Source organism: Aquarana catesbeiana, linkage group LG06 (assembly GCF_042186555.1).
Source record: "Aquarana catesbeiana isolate 2022-GZ linkage group LG06, ASM4218655v1, whole genome shotgun sequence".
NCBI classification, from domain to species: Eukaryota; Metazoa; Chordata; class Amphibia; order Anura; family Ranidae; genus Aquarana; species Aquarana catesbeiana.
The window spans coordinates 62,059,427-62,075,664 of NC_133329.1; the positions used below are offsets into that span (position 1 = coordinate 62,059,427).

Genomic DNA, 16,238 nt, shown 5'->3' on the forward strand with positions numbered 1-16,238 from the left:
TTATTGGGATTTTTTTTAACCAAAAATACGTAGTAGAATACATATTGGCCTAAATTGATGAATAAATTAGATTTTTAATTTTTTTTTATTTGATGTGTTTTATAGCAGAAAGTAAAAAAAATATTGTTTTGTTTTTTTTTCAAACTTGATCTTTTTTTGTTTATTAAAATAATAAAAACCGCAGAAGTGATCAAATACCACCAAAAGAAAGCTCTATTTGTGGGAAAAGAAGGACATCAATTTTATTTAGGTACAGCGCCGCACAACCGCGCAATTGTCAGTTAAAGCAATGCAGTGCCGTACCGCAAAAAAAATGGCCTGGTCATTAAGGGGGTAAATCCTTCCGGGGCTGGTTAATGACAAGGAAGGGCTAAAACTACTTACAAGATGGAAGTGAAAAACAAGCATATCAATGCATTGATTGCATCCTTGACATGGCTGTTTTTCACTTCCATCTTGGAAATAGTTTTAGCCCTTCCTTGTCAGTAAAGTGTTTTATTACTGCACTTAGAAGAGCCTTCTCCTCTGATCTGTTTCTTTATATGTTTATGTGTACATATACCCAGGGCTGTAAATTATGTATTCAAGGACTTTGATTCCAGGACGTCTTTAACCACTTCAGCCCCGGAGGATTTGGCAGCTCAATGACCGGAGGACTTTTTACAATTTGGCACTGCGCTGCTTTAACTTGTAATTGCGCGGTCACGCAATATTGTACCCAAACAAAATTTGCGTCCTTTTTTTCCCACAAATAGAGCTTTCTTTTGATGGTATTTGATTGCCTCTGCGATTTTTTTTTTTTTTGCGATATAAACAGAAAAAAAGACCAAAAATTTTGAAAAAAAAATTTATATTTTCTACTTTTTGTTATAAAAAACATAGGCGCTGATTGGTTTTCGGGTCCTGTACCGGGGTCATTGTGATAAAATGCTTTTTTTTTTTATATAAAAACTGTAAAAAACTATAAACTGAACGTTGCAGATTAGAGTCTCTAAATGCGACCATCACATCTTTCGAGACCCCGAGACCCTGTGTACGTGTGCCTATGACTATGTGGTGCTGTACCCTACGCTAATACTCAACTAGTGTATGGTAGTGTTCGAAACAGTCACCAATGCAAAGACCAGGTTGGTCAGGACAGGAGGGACAATAATAGCGGTTTGTCACGCCTAAATGTGCGCTTTCTACAGACACGACATCTTCTTTGGGGTGTTCTTTGGGTAGGGGTACCAGAGAGGACATGTGGAAAATGCCTTTCATGCAGCCGGCTTACTGCATTTGGATTGGGAAGTTGGGCGAGAGCACTGTCTGGAAACAGAAGGGCTCTGACGATCTCTTCCTGGAATTTAAGGAAGGATCCAGTCCGTCCTGAAGCTCTGTATAGCACAAAAGTATTCAGTAAAGCCAATTGAAATAAATAAACAGACACTTTCTTGTACCAGCGTCTGGCCTTACGGCAACCAGGTACGGCGCCAACAACTGGTCAGTGAGGTCCACCCCTCCCACGTTAAGGTTGTATTCGTGGACACAGAGGGGTTTCTCCACAACACCAGTCGCCGTAGTAATTTGGAACGTCGTGTCTGCATGAAGGGAGGTAAGAACGAAAACATTCTTATTATCCCTCCACTTCATAGCGAGCAAATTATTACACTGCAAGCAGGCTCTCTCCCCCAGCCTAAGACGGGAATCTACAAGCCGCTGGGGAAAGCCCCGGTGATTAGATCGCACGGTGCCACATGCGCCAATTTGATGATCAAACAAGTGACTTGTTTGTAATAATTGGGTGACACCAAGTCCCACACAATCTTGCCAGCGCTCCCTATGTAATCTAGGCAGTTCGGCTGCTATACGGAACTATCTCTTCCCTCGTAAACCATAAAACTACATGTATAGCCTGTTGCACTGTCACAGAGCTTATACATCTTGACCCCGTATCTGGCACGCTTGCTGAGAAGGTACTGTTTGAATGACTAGTGGCCAGAAAACTTAATAAGGGATTCATCAACGCAGACAACTTGATAGGGAGTAAACAAGGCTGCAAAACTGTTGAAATGGTTTACGAGGGGCCGAATTTTGTAGGGCTGATCGTATCCAGGGTCACCCTGAGGACAACAGCGTTCATTGTCATTGAAGCGCATGAACCGCAAGATCTGCTTGTATCGTGTCCTGGTCATGGAGGCAGAGAACAAGGGCATATGGTGAATTGGGTCAGTGGACCAATATGACCGCAACTCACTATTTTTAGTTATGCCCATGTTGAGGGAAAGGCCCAGAAAGAGCTTAAATTCGGAAACCGTAATTGGTCTCCAATCTCTGGCAAGGGTCAGCTGGGGATTAGCGGCGATGAATTGACCAGCGTATAAATTGCTTTGGTCCACAATAGATCTATAGAGATCTTCGGTGAAAAACAGCGAATAAAAATCAAGTGACGTAAAATCAACTGTTTCCACCTGAATTCCGGGTTGGCCAGTGAATGGGGGAAGTACGGGTGCTGCAGAAGTGGTGGGTTCCCAATTAGGATTGGCGAATTCTGCCGGAAGGGCACTATGGGCTCGACGGGCCTGTCTTTGTCTTCTTCTTGGTGGCAGCGGGACACTACTCGTGCTTGCCACCTCGCCAGCTTGAACTGCACTTATGGGACTCGCCTCGTCACCAAGTGTTACTGCAGCGCTGGATGTACGACCAGGGTGTACTAGGCCGCTGGTGATTGCCAGTTCACCAGAAGGTACTGCTCTGCTCCATACGAGGGACCTGCGCTTCTTGCACCTCAACAACAGCAGAAGAAGATCAGGGTCTGGTACGCCTGACCTTGGCAGGGACCACAACTCCGTCGTCAGAGCTATCTGTCAGGGTGCCGCTGCTGTCTACAGGTTTATATTCTGAGCCTGAATCTGACAGATGAGTGACTTCCTCTTCACTATCTGTCATGCTCAGAAACGTGTAGGCCTTTTCACTAGTGTACCTTCGATTTGCCATTTTAGGCTCTAAATTTATTGGTACAATAGTGAGAATCACAGGTAAAAAAAGCTCCTGACTGTTAGCGACTGATTCAAACGCTACCAAAAAAACTGTTAGCGAACGCAGGGATCAGGTCTGACTCTGCGAACACTGCAGTTATGTGTGTTTTGTTTTGTAAGTGACAGTGATCTATCGATACTGCACTTGGGAGGGCAGGGCTGGGCATAGGGGCTAAACGCAGGTGCTAGCAGGTATCTGGGCTGATACCGCTAACACTGCGTTTTTGGGAAGCCTAAACTGCTGGAGGCGCTAGTATAGATCTGATCAGATAAGATATTGATCCGCTTGCAGGACCTTTCTGCCAAACGCCTGATCATTAGCAGGTGCGAGGTCCAGCCTGTAATGTTTCACGAATGTGTGAAAACTTGACCATGTTGCCGCCTTGCAAATTTGTTCAGGGGTGGCACCAGCTCTCTCTGCCCAAGTGGCCGCTAGTGCTCTTGTTGAGTGTGCACAAATTCCTGCTGGTGGAGACGCACCTGCATACGATTAAGCCTCTGAAATGGATAGTTTCAGCCACCTTGCTAAAGAAACCTTAGAAGCCTGGCAACCTTTCCTGTTGCCCGAAAATAGCACAAACAGTGAATCTGAATGTCTAAAGAGCTTTGTTCTTTGTCCTTCTGACATCCAACATGTGGAAACAAGTCTCCTTCTCCCCTGCTGGGTTAGGGCAGAAGGTTGGAAGTACAATGTCTTGAACACGATTCTATACTGAAGCCAATTTCTGATCTGTCCTAAGTATCACCCTATCTGGAAGGATGGACAAATAGGGTTCCTTAATTGATAAAGCATTAAGCTCACTGATCCTGCGTGCAGAGACCATGGCAATCAGAAACACAGACTTAAAAGTGAGATATCCGAGTGGCGCTTCTTCCAAAGGTTCAAAGGGACTCTTTGTTAGAGACTGAAGGACTATCGACAGATCCCATTTAGGAAAAAAACCTAAGCGGTGCTGGTCTGGATCTCGTAAGAGATCTAAAGAATCTGATTACCAACGGATTTGAGGCCACAGATTTTTCTAAGAACACTGCTAGCGCAGCAACCTGAACCTTCAAGGTACTAACTGCTAGCCCCTTGTCATCTCCAACCTGTAAAAACTCCAGAATAGTAACAAGACTCCCTGGGTCCTGGGCAGATGAATTACACCATGTATTATAAACCTTCCAGACCTTGAAATAAATGTCCCTAGTCACCTTTTTCCTACTTGATAATAGTGTTGAAATCAACCGGTTGGAAAAGCCCTTGCTTTTTAGGAGCTGCTCTTCAGATACCAGGCTGTGAGCACCAAAGTGGCTACCTCTGGATTATTTATGGGACTTTGTAATAGTAAATCGTGCCTGGGGGCAAATGCCAATAAGGCTTGACTGCCATTCTCAGAACGGTTGAAAACCAGGCCCTTCTTGGCCAAACGGGCGTGATTAGGATGACTGGTACCATTTCCTTCTGAATTTTTCTTAATATTAAGGGAATTACCTGGAATGGGGGGAAAGCGTAGCAAAGATGGAATTTCCATGGATACGCCAAAGCATCTATCCCTAGTGACCCGTCGTGATTGTTAGGGGGAAAAAAGTTGCAGAACCAGGGCGTTCTCCTTTGAGGCGAACAGGTCCACCTCTGGCAGCCCCCATTTTTCGGCAATCATAGCGAAAACTACTGTGTTCAGTGACCATTCTGCTTCAAGAATGGGGTTCCTGCTCAGGAAATCCGCCACCCTGTTCAGAGACCCCTTTAGGTGGACTGCTGATAGAGACAGCAAGTGTCCTTCTGCCCACCGAAGAATGTTCATGGTTAGTACTTGCAGCGATTTGCTCCTTGTACCTCCCTGCCTGTTTATATAAGCCACGGCCGTGGCATTGTCTGTTAGCATTTGAACATGCTGAGCTTGAAGACCCTGAGCAAATGACTTCAGAGCCAAGTCGATCGCCTTGAGCTCTCTCCAGTTTAAGGACCTTGTCGCCTCTTTCCTGGACCAGCTTCCCTGAGCGAAACCCTTTCCTAGGTGGGCCCCCCAACCCCAGGAACTGGCATCGGTTGTTGGCCTTTTTTCGATCAGAAAGGCCCAGACTAACCCTTCCGATAGGATATCCTGCCTCTTCCACCACCATAGTGACCTTTTCACCTGGGTTGGAATTTTTACCTCTGATTTTAGGGATTCCAAATTGTGATCCCAACCTCTCAGAAGAAAAGCCTGCAGATGTCTGAAGTGTAGCCTTGCCCACTGAACAGCCGGCATTGACGAAGTCAGAACACCCAGAGCTGACATGACCCGCCTTACCGTCAGCTGCTGGTTGGTCTGCAGTAAAGACACTGTATCCTGGATTTTTTCCTTCTTCTCTGAAGGAAGAAAGATCCTCTGATCTACAGAATATATTATATACCCTAGAAATCGAATCTCCTGAGATGGGTCCAGGGAAGATGTTTGGAGATTTAGAATCCATCCAAGAGACTGCAGATGGCTGGATGCTCTGCCTAAATTGCTCCTCAATTCCTCTCTTGAGGGGGCGAAAAATAGATTGTCTATATAAGGAATTACTGCGATTCCTTGAAGACGAGGGGGAGCTAGGGCCTCTGCCATCACCTTGGTGAAAATTCGGCGTGCGGATGATAGCCCGAAGGGTAAGGCTCTGAATTGTAGATGCTGAATACTGCCTTCCATCCTTACCGCCAACTTGAGAAACCTCTGGGACGAGATTGGAATATGCAGGTATGCATCTTTTAAATCCACTGACGCCATGAAGCAACCTGGAGTCGGTTGATTTTTGGCAGTGAAAATTGAGTCCATCTGGAACTTTCTGTATTTGATGGCTACGTTTAGCGACTTTAGATTGAGAATCAATCGAAATCTTCCTGTTGGTTTTTTTACCAGGAAGACATGCGAAAAGAACCCCTCCTGCTGTTAATTTGGTGGCACTGGCATTACTACACCCTGCTGCATCAGTTCCTCGAGAGCGGACTTCATGGCCAGGGCCCTTATTGGATCTCGAGGGGTATTTGTTATCAGAAACCTTCTTGGGGGGGGCTTCTGAAAAACTCGAGAGTATAGCCCTGCGAGAGAGTGGTCAGAATAAACTGATTTGAAGTTATCCCTGACCACTGCGGAAGAAACTCTCGTAATCTTCCGCCTACCCGCAGGGAAGAGTCATTGCAATTTCTCGGCCTGTGAAGGAGGACGGAAGAGAATTCCGCCTTTACCCTTCGCTTTTTGTGCGGACCAATTTTTCCTCCTCCCCTGAAACTTACTGTCCTGCTCTTGAGCTTTTTGAGGCCGAAAAAGACGTTTTGGGGCCTGCTTTTTCTTTTTGACCGGAAAGGACTTCTTTTTATCGACAGTTCTGTCTAGAATATTATCTAGATCAGGGCCAAAAAGAAGGTCACCTGAAAAGGGAATACCACAAAGCTTGCTCTTTGAAGCTGTATCACATGGCCAGGTTTTTAGCCATAAAGCTGTTCTTGCAGGAGTTGTCAAAGCTGCAGACCTAGCTGACATTTTGATTGCTTCAGCCGAAGCATCCGCAATATAAGCAACTGCCGAGATCAGGGTAGGAAAGGAATCTAAGATCTCCTGCTTGGGGGAATCTGCCACTATATGTGATCTAAGTTGGTTCACCCAGTATTCCAGATTCCTGGCTACACATGTTGTGGCCATTGCTGGCTTTAAATTGCTCATGATTGATTGCCATGATCTCTTGAGCAAAAGATCCATGCGTTTGTCCATTGGATCCTTCAGAACCCCCATGTCTTCAAAAGACAGGTCTGTGGATCTTGAGACCTGGGAAAACGCAGCATCCAACCTGGGCACCTTATTTCACACCGCAGAAGAGTCCTCCTCAAAAGGAAAGCGCCTTTTGTGGGCTCTGGAAAAAAGGGTTTTCTTTCTGGATCTTTCCATTCCTTAGCAATGGCGTCAGAAATGACCGAATGGATCGGAAATGTTCGGCCCTTAGGTTAATTTAATCCTGCATACATGCGGTCATGAAGAGATAATTCCTTCTTTTCCTCACTTAAACCAAGCGTAACATGAATAGCTTTAAGGAGCCCGTCCACCTCCTCAAGGGATAGCTTAAATTTGGAAGGAGCCACCTCAGCTTCCTCACCCTCTTCTTCCGAATCTTCCTACGACCGCACGGGCCACCGGATCTTTGGCTCTCACCGAGCACTAGGAGGGGAAGAGGAGCCCGGTTGCTACCGCTGCTGTTGCTTGGGTAGGCCGGGAGGACAGCGGGTCTCTTGTGGAGGAAAAGAGAAGGAAGCCCCGTCTCCCGGGAGCACCCGAGACACATTGACTCCCCTCCCAAAAAGATGTTCCCTCCGGGCCAGAGGAAACACAAAAACTGAGGTATTGTAGGGAGGTGCCTCCCTTTAAAATCTGGAGGAAGAAGGTGTTTCCTTTGGTCCGATGGGAGGAGTCACTATCTCTCAGGTGCTGTCCTGAAAGACGTCTTGGGAAAATCTAGCTAAACTGCATCACCCGTGACACTCATACTGTGATCACAGGTGACACGGGGTAATCAAGCGGTTAAACCGTTATTGGGGGGTTAGGGGGGTCCCTAGACCTATCTGGGCCTAAGACTAATTACCCTAACACTGATTAGTGTCACTAATGACACTAGTACAGAGATAAAAAGAAAAAATCTAATTGCTGTACTGGGTGACACAGTGACAGGTGGTGAAGGGGTTAACTGGGGGGGGGGGTGATCGGGGGCGAATTGTGTGCCTATGTGACCTGGTGTCAGTGTAGTGTTGTGCAACTCACTTTTAGATGCTCTCTCCTCGGTCTGGAACGGAAAAAAAGACTGTCACGAGGAGAGATGACATCACTTCCCCTGTCAGTGTTTACAATTACACAGACAGGGGAAGGATCTCATTCATCAGGACCAATCACCAGGTCCAGGCCAGATTTCTTTGGCCTGCGCCTGAGGATTGATCGGTTCCTGATCGAATCCGATCGCCGTAGCCGGCGGGGGGTAAAAATGATAAAAATTTAATTTGGGTACAGTGTTGTATGACTGCGCAATTGTCATTCAAAGGGTCTGGGCAGGAGGGGGGTTTAAGTGCCCAGTAAGCAAGTGGTTAAAAGCATCCCGCTAGTGGACAAAATGCGCCACTAAAACGAGCGGCCACAGAGTGAAAGTAGCCTTACAAAAACTGAAGTGTGCAAATCTGAAGCAGCTGTACACCGAAACCAATCAGCTTTCAGTTTTTTTATTGTCAGAGTTTAGGGCACTTTCACACTGCCGGCGTCGGTGGTAAAGCGCTGCTATTTTTAGCAGCGCTTTACCGTCGTTTTTGCGGCGCTTTTCGGGGCGCTAGCGGGGCGGTTAAAAGCGCCTGCAAATCACCGCTGCAGTGGAGCTTTTCCGGCAGTGCTGCCCATTGATTTCAATGGGCAGGGGCATTTTAGGAGCGGTGTATACACTGCTCCTAAAGCGCTGCAAAAAAGCTGCTTGCAGGACTTTTTTTGACGTCCTGTCAGCACAGCGCCCCAGTGTGAGAGCCCTCTGAGTTTCACACTGGGATTGCAGCTGAGGCTTTTTTCAGGTGCTATTTTTAGTGCTAAAGTGCCTGAAAAACGCCTGCAGTGTGAAAGGGGTCTTAGGCCCCATTCACACTAGCGCGTTTTTTGATGCATTTTGCATTTTGCAGAAATGCACGGGAATTTTTTAACATGGGTTCCTATGGAACATGTTCACATCAATGCTTTTTTGTATCTCTGCGTTTTTGGAAAGGGTCGGGGACTTTTTTTCATGCAAAAAGCAGCGTTTTGCATGTAATGGTTTTCAATGGACAAGCATCAAAAACGCAAGTGCACCGTTTTTGCAGCGTTTTTGATGCGTTTTTGCCGTTTTTTTTTTTTTGTAATTTTTTTTTATAAGACTGTAAAAAAAAATGAAAAAAAAAAAAAAAAACGCAAAACGCAAATCGCGGCAAAAACGCGGCAAAAACGCCGCAAAAACGCGGCTCAAAAACGTGGCAAGCATGAAAAAAAACCCTCCAAAAACGCTCAAAAGCAACATGCATAGGTGTGAATCGAGCCTCAATTGAACAAGCTGAAGTTAGAAGCTGATTGATTTCTATGCAGAGCTGCAGCAGATTCTGCACTCTCCAGTTTTAGTAAATTATCCCCTTGATGTCTCCATAAGGCCTGATTCACACCGATGCATTTTTAGTGCTTTTTGCATTTTGCAGATTTGCACTACAGAACGTGTTCCATAGGAAACCATGTTAAATGGACTGTAGTGCAAATCTGCAAAATGCACAAAGCAACAAAAATGCATAGGTGTGAATCCAGCTTAAGGGAGGACCTCTCATCTGCCCAATGTTATCACATAGGGGGGCTCATCATTAATAAAGTTACATGTAAAAAAGTAAATAAAATACAAATACAAATTACACAAAAAAATTAAAATCCTCACTGTTATCCCTGTAGAAACCCAAATGCAAACGTACGCATAGGGCGTGCACGTAATCATTAACCACTTCAATACCAGGCACTTAGACACCTTCCCGCCCAGCCCAATTTTCACCTTTCAGCGCTGTTGCAATTTGAATGACAATTGCGCGGTCATGCTACACTGTACCCAAACAATTTTTTTATCATTTTGTTCCCACAAATAGAGCTTTCTTTTGGTGGTATTTGATCACCTCTGCGGTTTTTATTTTTTGCGCAACAAATAAAAAAAGACCGAAAATTTCGAAAAAAAAACAAGTTTTTCTTTGTTTCTGTTAAATTTTTTTGTAAATAAGTACGCTTTCTCCTTCAATAATGGGCAGTGATATAGCTGCACTGATGGGCACCGATGAGGTGGCACCAATGAGGTGGCACTGATGAGGTGGCACTGATGAGATGGCACTGATGGGCACTGATGATGGGCACTGATAGGCGGCACTGATGGGCACTGATAGGTGGCACTGATGGGCACTGATAGGTGGCACTGGTATGCGGCACTGATGGGCACTCATAGGTGGCACCGATGGGCACACATAGGCGGCACTGATGGGCACTTGTAGGTGGCATTGATTGGCATATATGGGTGGCACTGATGGGTACTTATGTGTGGCACTGATGTGTGGCACTGATGGGCACTGATAGGTGGGCACTGATGGGCACAGATGGGCACTGACAGGTGGCACTGATGGGCAATGACAGGTGGCACTGATAAAGCATTGCTGGGCAGATCTGGGCATTGCTGGGCAGATCTTTGGCATAATAGTGCCAATCAGTGCCCATTTGTGGGCACTGATTGGCACAGATTGGGCACATGTGGATGGCCATGGGGTACATACCTGGCCATCCACGTTGCCCCTTCCCTGGTGGTCCTAGTGGCATCCCTGGTAGTCCAGTGGGGTGATCTGCGGGGGGGCTGTGCTGATAAACAATCAGCGCAGACCCCCCCTGCCAGGAGAGCCGCCGACCGGCTCTCCTCTACTTGCGTCTGTCAGACGCGAGTGAGGAAGAGCGATCAACGGCTCTTCCTATTGACAGCGTGATCAGCCGTGATTGGACACGGCTGATCACGTGGTAAAGAGCCTCCGCCGGAGGCTTTTTACCAAGATCAGTGTAGCGGTGTGTCAGACTGACACACCGCTCCACCGATCGCCGCGATGCGCGCCCCCGGGGGCGCGCTGCGGCATGTTATCCTGCTGGACGTCATATGACGCCCAGTCAGGATAACAGAACCACTTTCCGGACGTCAATCCGCTATAGGGCGGGCGGGAAGTGGTTAAAGTATCACCTATGGACATTTTTGGGTACAGTCGTTTTTTGCCATTTTATTGCGTGCAATTTTAAGGCTTGACATGTATCCCTTTATTTGAGACAACTTCGTCTTTTATATTTTACCTAAAACACGGGTATTATATTGTGTTTGTTTACACCAAAACCCCTTTCACACAGGCGCCCCCGGCTAGATTCACACCTATGTGTATTTTGTGCTTTTTGCATTTTGCAGATTTCCACTACAGAACGTCTTCCATAGGAAACCATGTTAAATGGACTGTAGAGCATATCTGCAAAATGCAAAAAGCACTAAAACTGCATAGGTGTGAATCAGGCCTTAGACGGACTTCACTCGCTCAGTGGGGGGGGGGGGAATCGCTCCGCTGATCCCCGCTGAGCAGGCGGATGACAGGTCCGTGTCCGCTCACTGTGCAGAGCAGAGATGGACCCAGTCCCGCTCCCCTCTATGGGGAAATCGGGTGAAGACAGAATGCCTGTCCGTTTTCATCCGATCCGATCGACTGATAGGAAAATAGGATCACCACCCGCCTGGATTTCGTGGATCGGATTGCGGAGGATGTCACATGATGACATGTCACCGTTGACATCCGCCGCTCCATAGGGGTGAATGGAGGGTCCGATCAGGTCTGCCTGGAAAAACTGACAGTCAGATCTGATTGGACAGCCCGTGTGAAAGGGGCAGAACCGTCTTTTTAGTACATTTTTTTCCTGAAAATATGCATTTGACGCACAAATATTGTGAAAACATAAATTGTAACTGACCTGTGGAGCACAGAAGAAGGAAAAGCCAAACCGTTCTTCCATTCATTATGATGTTTGTTTCTCTTTTAGGTAAAGTGGGGACCCCCCCCGGTGTCCGCAGCTGTTGAGAACGATGACAAGGTCGCTCCAGTTACCTAGACTTTGTTCGTAAAGAAGAAGGCTGAACTCAGATAAGGATTCTTTCATTTTCCTTATTGCCAAGACTTCGCTTTCAATACACACACAATCCACATCAACCACAGTGAATTATATAATACTGTTTGTGCTGAAATGAAAATATACCAAATGTACCACCCAGCCTTCCAGCCTTCATGTGAACAGGCACAATCCTGTACAAGCGCTAATGACTCTCTTTTTAGTTAAAGGAGTCATTGGTATCTGGTAAGCAGATATCTGTTATCTTCAGGTGTTTTTTTCCTCTTGGGTGACGGAATCTATATATCATCGCAAGATTTGTTGCATCTTTGAAGATCTATGTGTCAGCTTTAGGCTAGGTTTCCACTAGTGCGTCCCCAAAGTCGCGCGATTTTGCCGCGATTTTTTACCGCGATTTTACCGCGACTTTTTACCGCGATTTGAAGCAATGCCTGTATCTATAGACCTCAAGTCGCATCAAAGTGGGACCAAAGTAGTGCAGGGACTACTTTGAAGTCGCTGCGACTTGAAGTCGCACAGATATGAACGGTACTCATTGGAAATCATGGGAAACAATTTGTCATGCGACTTTTCAGTCCCAAGTCGCATGAAAAGTCGCACTAGTGGAAACAGAGCCTTAGGCTAGGTTTCCACTAGTGCGTCCCCAAAGTCGCGCGATTTTGCCGCGATTTTTTACCGCGATTTTACCGCGACTTTTTACCGCGATTTGAAGCAATGCCTGTATCTATAGACCTCAAGTCGCATCAAAGTGGGACCAAAGTAGTGCAGGGACTACTTTGAAGTCGCTGCGACTTGAAGTCGCACAGATATGAACGGTACTCATTGGAAATCATGGGAAACAATTTGTCATGCGACTTTTCAGTCCCAAGTCGCATGAAAAGTCGCACTAGTGGAAACAGAGCCTTAATGTTGGTTTCAACTAACTGTTTGCTCTGATCTTTTCAATGGATTGGGACAATCAAACATCACGAATTCATCTATCACACTTGCACTAAGAACTTTTTTGATCTTAATATCACTCTTCACTTTTATTTGTATATTTTTATTACATATTATGTATTTGGTATATTTTCATTTCAGCACAAACAGTATTATATAATTCACTGTGGTTGATGTGGATTGTGTGTGTATCCAGTGACAGATACATATGTTTTCAGGTCTCTAGCGCCCCCTACTGTACACCACTACTTATTTGATTGTTTCATTCAAAATTAGGGGAGCAGCTTGCATTTGTGATTTTTTGTTTTTGTTTTTTGTTTTGTTTTGTTTTTTATACACTTATTAATACAATTATTAATTTTTCATAATTTTTCATATTTACTACTATCACGGGCGCGAAAGTATTGTTTACCTATCGCTTTCAATACGTTTGTTTATGTTTATTTGTGTCTGGTAACCATTCTTTACCTTCCTTCATTTTGTTCATAACTTTAAACTGGTTTGGTTGACGAAAGAAAAGATTCCTCCACAACACCTGACTAAAGGATCACTAAGTAAAGATTTAACCACTTCAGCTCCGGAAGATTTAACCCCCTTCATGACCAGGTCATTTTTTGCTATTCAGCACTGCGCTAACTGGCAATTTCTATCATTTTTTTCACACAATAGGAGCTCTCTCTACTTCTGGTTTTTTTTTTTTTTGCAATAAAAAAAAAAAAATTGGTGAAAAAACAATATTTTTTTTCCTTTCTGCTATAAAACGTACAAACAAAATGAAAAAAAAAAAATCTAAATTTCTTTGGGATAAAGGGCCAATCACAGCTGATCCCATGTAAACAAATGCTGGTGATCGCCTTTTCCTTTCCTCAGCGCTGTCACTGTGTGAGGACAGGAAGGCTGAGAACCGGCTATCCTGTGACAGCGCACATTTACACTGATAATCCGTGCAGCCCCATCAAAGCAGCCTATCAGTGTCCATCAGTGTAGATTCATAAATGGGTCCTAGTCAGTGCAGCCCATCATTGCAGCCCCATCAGTGCCCATTAGTGCAGCCTACCAGTGCCCATCAGTGCAGCCCATCATTGCAGCCTCATCAGTGCAAGCTCATCAGTGCCAGTGTTCATCAGTGCAGGCAGATCAGTGCAGCCTTATCAATGCATCCTCGTCAGTGTAGTCCCATCAGTGCCAATCGGTGTCCATTAGTGCAGCCCCATCCGTGCAGCCCATCATTGCAGCCTCATCAGTGCCAATCAGTGTCCATTAGTGCAGCCTCATCAATGCGTCCTCGTCAGTGCCGCCCAGCATTGCAGCCCCATCAGTGCCAATCAGTGTCCATTAGTGCAGCCCCATCAGTGCAGCCTCATCAATGCATCCTCGTCAGTGCCGCCCATCAGTGCAACCTCATCAATGCGTCCTCGTCAGTGCAGGCCAATCAGTGTCCATTAGTGCAGCCTCATCAGCGAAGAAGAAAAATTACTTATGTGCAAAATGTTTTAGCAGAAACTAAGAAAAAAGGCTTTTTTCCACAATTATTTTGTCTTTTTTTTCGCTTGTTTAACAAATAATAAAAAACCCAGTGGTGATTGAATACCACCAATAGAAAGCTCTGTCTTAAAAAAAAAAATGATCATGATTTAGTTTGGGTACAGCGTTGCATGACTGCGCAATTGTCATTCAAGGTGTGACAGCGCAGAAAATTGGTAAAAATAATTTCCCCCTCCCAATTCCCCCTCCTAGCACAAATACTATCTGCACCCCTAAAATCCACCTCCTAGGACAAATCCCCCCTCCAAAATATCCCCTCCTAGCACAAGCCCCTCCCCCACAAACCCCACCTGCACAGCACAAATCCTCTCCATCCAATCCCTCCTCTAAGCCCAAATTTCCACCTCCCAGCACAACCCCCTCCCCCTAATCCATCTTCTAGCACTAATCCTTCCGCACCTACCCCAGCATAACCCCCCCGACACAAATCCTTTCACACCCCCCCCAGCACTGATTCTCTCCCCACCAAATTCACCCCCTCCATAACAAATCGTTTCCCCTCCAAATCCCTCATCTTAACATAAATCCTCCCCCACCATCACCCTCCCAGCACAAATCCCCTCCACATCACCCTTTTAGCATAAATCATCTCCCCCCTAATTCTTCTCTCTTAGGGCTTGTTCATATGTGGATCGCTCTTCAGAGGGGATCTGACAGGTGGTGAGGAGGTGTTATGTTGCCTCCTCATTGTCTGCGATAAGGCTATGTTTCCACTAGTGCCACTTGTCATGCGACTTTGGACACAAAGTCGCATGACAAGTCACAGCCCATTGATTTCAATGACACCTGTTTCAATCTATGCAACTTTGAAAATCGGCGACTTTGAAAAAGGTGCCTGCACTACTCTGATGCAATTATGATCCAGAGAGTGTAAAGTTGGCGCAAACTTGCACTTCAAATCGCGCGACTTTGGGGTCGCAATAGCGGAAACTTAGAATTAAAGCAGAGCTCCACCCAACTTTACTACTTGGTCTTAAATGAAAGACCAAACCTAGTTTTTGGATATACATTTTTTTTTCTTACCTTAGTAGTAAACAGGTGAACTTCCGTCCCTGCCTCACCGCGGCGAGGTACGCAATTTCTTCTTCTGGCTCTGCCCCTCCTCCTCCCCCCCCACTGCCTTCTGGGATCTGTGTGTGTCCCAGAAGATGACGGGGCCATACAGAAAGTGCCGCACAACTCGCGCATGCGCAGCAGGAAACCGGCTGTGAATCCTGAAGGCTCCACTGCCGGTTTCCCTTAGTTACAATGGTGGCGCCTGCACCCAATCCGCTGGATGGATCGGCCTCAGGGGGCCGACATCCCGGGCTCCCTGGACAGGTGTCCTTATTAAAAGTCAGCAGCTACTGCTTTGTAGCTGCTGACTTAAAAAAAACTTTTTTGGAGGGTGGAATTCTGCTTTAAGAGAGCCAGAATGATGATCTGCCTATGTACATAAGGCAGATCGTTGTTCTATCAGTAGGGAAGGCATGGATCCTGCGTTTTTGCAAAGCAGAAACACGGATCTATGCCTTCCTTTAGTAAAAGCACCTCCCCCACACAGTGAGAAAACACAGGCTAGGCACACAGTTAACCCTTTGATCGCCCCTGATATTAACCCCTTTCTCAGCCAGTGTCTTTAGTACAGTGACAGTGCATATTTTTAGCACTGATCACTGTATTAGTGTCACTGGTCCCCACAAAGTGTCAGATTTGTCCGCCGCATTATCGCTAGAAGTTGCTGATCGCCGCCATTACTAGTAAAAATAAATAAATAAAAATGCCATAAACCTATCCCATAGTTTGTAGACGCGATAACTTTTGTGCAAACCAATCAATATACGCTTATTGGGATTTTTTTGTTACTAAAAATATGCAGCATAATACATATCGATGAAGGAATTTGATTTTTTTTTACATTTTTTTTTATTGGATATGTTTTAAGCAGAAAGTAAAAAATATTGTTTTTTTCAAATTTGTCACCTGCAGAGGTGATCAAATAGCACCAAAAGAAAGCTCTATTTGTAGGGGGGAAAAAAATGACATATTTTATTTGGGTACAGCGTCGCACGACTGCGCAATTGTCAGTTAAAGTAACGCA

At 45.5% G+C, this 16,238-nt stretch overlaps 1 protein-coding gene across 2 annotated transcripts in view; it reads right to left on the reverse strand.

The window, feature by feature from the left end:
- The window catches only part of LOC141148550 (tyrosine-protein phosphatase non-receptor type substrate 1-like), a 178,100-nt gene extending 166,347 nt beyond the window's left edge, over nucleotides 1-11,753 (reverse strand). Inside the window, exon 1 of one of the 2 annotated variants that reach the window (XM_073636098.1) lies at nucleotides 11,519-11,753. In XM_073636098.1, coding sequence (XP_073492199.1) covers nucleotides 11,519-11,564 — 46 coding nt within the window. In that variant the 5' untranslated portion in view covers nucleotides 11,565-11,753. The remainder of the gene's footprint in view (nucleotides 1-11,518) is intronic. The other variant, XM_073636099.1, reaches the window with a different exon arrangement.
- Nucleotides 11,754-16,238: the final 4,485 nt, after the last annotated feature.